Genomic DNA, 3,573 nt, shown 5'->3' on the forward strand with positions numbered 1-3,573 from the left:
GAAGCAGCAGTTCCCTGTTGTAGATCAGACATGAGCAACAACAAGAACAGCAACGACATCATCAACAGAAATAACAATATCAGCACTGTCAGCAACAACATCATCAACATTATCAATAGCAACATCAACAACAATAAACTACATCATCAACAACAACATCGACATCAGTCAGCAACATCAACAGCAACATCATCAACAACAACAGACAATAACAGCATGGACGTCATCATCAACAGCAACTACAACAACATCGACCTCATCATCAACAGTAATAAGAGCAGCATCGACAGCAGCATCAACGGCAATAACAACAACATCATCAACAATAAACAACATCAACAACAACATACAATAACAGCATCGACATCATCATCATCAACAGCAACAACAACGACATCGACATCATCATCAATAGCAATAATGTCAAAAACAGTAACAACAACAAAAACAACAACAACAACAACCTACAATAACAAAAATAACATTCAGCGCTCTTTAAAAATGTTGTTTTACATGCCCTCTTTATGCAGAAGATATAAGATGCGACAGTAAAAATTCAACCCCTGCCTGAGACAGAGCTCTGTTTATTTCAGAGAGGAAAGAAAAGAAATACATAGATCTACAACGTATTTAATTAGTCAGGATTTAAGTGGGGTTCAAACACAATACCTCCAGATTACAGACCAAGTACATGTACATTGACCGCTCCACCACAATGTCATGGAGCCCTCAGTTTGTCGAACTTGGAATTGGAAACCTGCCAAGTGCATCCTGTGCCAGCTGTCGTTTGTCTACTTTGCCGTTTGCAGTGACCGGAAATACGTCACAAAACATCACATGATCAACGGTTGGGTAAAATTCTCCTCCTAAATCCGCGTTCATAAAACAATTCTGGTAAAACTCGTTTAGTGCGGATTCCGTGAGAGACGAACCCTTCACCGGCATGACGCATGCCACCAGCCTCTCGTCGCCATGTTCCGTCTTCAAGTTCACCATGGTTACGTCCGCAACATCTGGGCATTTGCTGATAATTTTCTCGGGCCAGCTGTGGTAGACCAGAATGGAGCCACGTGACGTGACGTCACCAGACCGGCAGTACACCCACAGGACGCCATCTTTGTCTAATTTCCCCCTGTCTTTGGAGACGTACCAGCCGTCCGGGGTGAAGGCAGGGCTAGGGGGAGACAACTTGTAGTAGGACTTGCACGTTTGTGGGGCTGTGAAGGGAGGGGGGGGGGGGGGGTCAAGTTAGTTTGATAGTTAGTTGCTGTTTTGTTTGTTGGTATTTTTTGTTTGTTTGTTTGGGGGGGGTTGGGGGGGTTGGAGGTTGTTTTTTTCTTTGTTGTATGTTTTTGGTATGGGATATGGGGTAGGGCTAGTTTCAATAAAATTAGCCCAATCCCGAAAAATAGAAATGTCTCAATGACTACCAAAATATAAATTCTGAAATGCTTTATGTGAATGCTGAACAAACAATAAAAACGGTGAAAAAAATAGAAGCAACAGAAAGGTGGTTTCTTTGGAGAATGCTGAGAATATCGTGGATGGAAAAGAAATCAAATGAGGCATGGCTTAATGAAACCCACTGTTGAAAACAATGAGGACTCAACAAATGCAATAAAGGTCTTGTGCATCTAGCTCTCACTGGCAAAACTGAAGGCAAACAAGGCAGGGGTAGGCCCAGAGCAACCTACTTAGGGAACCTAAACAAATGGGTAAGAGTGAAACTGAAAGATCAGGGAAACGTAGCTTTTTTTAATAGAGCATCCGAGCAAAGGAATTACTGGAGAACATCGATCACCGATGTATATCTATGTCGCAGATCTGGCACTGGATGAATGATTGGAGTTGGGTGTAATGTTAGATGTTTTTACGCTCCAATCGATACAATGATACATGTAATTTAAATCTTTTAGACGGGTGGTTGGCTGGTGCAAGCAGTCAAGTAAGCGTCCAAACACAAACAACTTACAAGATTTATCGTATTCTAAAGCCAGGTACCCATTCCCACCTAGGAGACGTGACGATAATATGTGTAAAATGGCTCTCTCAAGGACACAACGTCGAGCTCATGCAACCGATTGTGAGCTGTGTATTTGGCTTGGCCCTTTTCTATTCCTCTCAGAAAGTGACGTATCTCAGACCAGCTGGGCTACCTTTCAATGAAAGGAATGATTGGTGCATTAACATCAACAGAAAGTCGTTGACCTACTATATTTACACTCTACTGGAATGGAGCAATAAATCTTGAGAGATGTAAAAAAAAAAATTAGAATGTCTAGATCTATACTCTCAAAACAAAATGCGCCTCGCGAAATATCACGTCCTGCACTTCCATTGTGGAGGACAGCTACGCAGATTTGTTTCGTTTCACAAAGGCCAAAGAAGGGCGGGAACTTTTTGTCTAATATATTTTTTCTAAATTCAGGAAATGGGTAAAGCAAAAATCGGGCTCAGTCATGGGGACGTATCTATCATTGTGCAGGTACTTGCCAACTTTCAACTCTGTAGCTGTCGTAGTTTTATGGGGAAAGTGATACATATGTTTCCAAGTTTTCAAATATATAAAAGATAAAAAGAGATGTGGAGCAGAACTTCTACAAAAACTTGTTTGAGAAACAAAACAATACGTTTTATTGGGCATCTGTTGTTAAAAGTTCGCTTGGGTTGCCCAGGAAGCTTTTTCAGAAAGCCCACCAAAATCTTTTGATTTTTAGTGAATCAACAATCCTGCAGCACACCCTTTTGGGGATTTTTAGAGAATAAAAATCAACAGTATTAAACCAGTAGAAATCGCCCACTCCCTATGTCCTCTCACATCTGACTAGAAGAAATCCCTTTGTCCCTCCTCATGTCCACTCACATCGGACCAGTAGAAACCCCTCCATCCACCCATATCTGATTAGTAGAAATCCCTCCTTCTATCCACACATCTGACTGGCAGAAATCCCTCCATCCCTTCCAATGTCCACTCATATCTGACCAATAGAAACCCATCAGTTCACCCACAGCTGACCGGTAGAAATCCCTATATCCAATCACATCTGACCAGTACAACCCCCCCCCCCCCCCCCCCCCCCCCCCCCCCCCCCGCCTGTCCTCTAACATCTGACTAGTAGAAATCCCTCCATCCCTTCCCATGTCCACTCACATCTGACAAACAGAAACCCCTCAGTTCACTCACATCTGACCAGTAAAAAAATTCCTACGTCCACTCACATCTGACCAGCAGAAATCCCTCTGCTCCTCCGTATGTCAACTCGTCTACCCTTATCTGACCAGTAGAAACCCCTCCGTCCACTCACATCTGATCAGTAAAAATCCCTTCCTTCCCTATGCACACTCAAATCTGACCAGTAGAAATCCATCTTCCCTTTCCCATGTCCACTCGTCCACGCATATATGACCAGTAAAAATTCCTATGTCCACTCACATCTGACAAATAGAAATACCTCCGTCCCTCTCAATGCCCACTCAGATCTGACCAGTAGAAATCCCTATCTAGATCCACCCACATCTGACCAGTGAAATCCCTACGTCCACTCATTACTGACCAGTAGACTCCCCCCCCCC

General features: G+C 43.1%; 1 protein-coding gene across 1 annotated transcript in view; it reads right to left on the minus strand.

Moving 5' to 3' along the window:
* Positions 1 to 452: 452 nt before the first annotated feature.
* LOC101860087 (2,3-dihydroxybenzoate-AMP ligase) overlaps positions 453 to 3,573 on the minus strand; it is a gene marked incomplete in the record, with an annotated part of 12,526 nt that continues 9,405 nt past the window's right edge. The window contains 1 exon segment of the mRNA XM_013081177.2: positions 453 to 1,217. Within this exon segment, the coding sequence (XP_012936631.2) occupies positions 730 to 1,217 (488 nt within the window).

This window comes from Aplysia californica, unplaced genomic scaffold, assembly GCF_000002075.1.
Source record: "Aplysia californica isolate F4 #8 unplaced genomic scaffold, AplCal3.0 scaffold00119, whole genome shotgun sequence".
NCBI lineage: Eukaryota > Metazoa > Mollusca > Gastropoda > Aplysiida > Aplysiidae > Aplysia > Aplysia californica.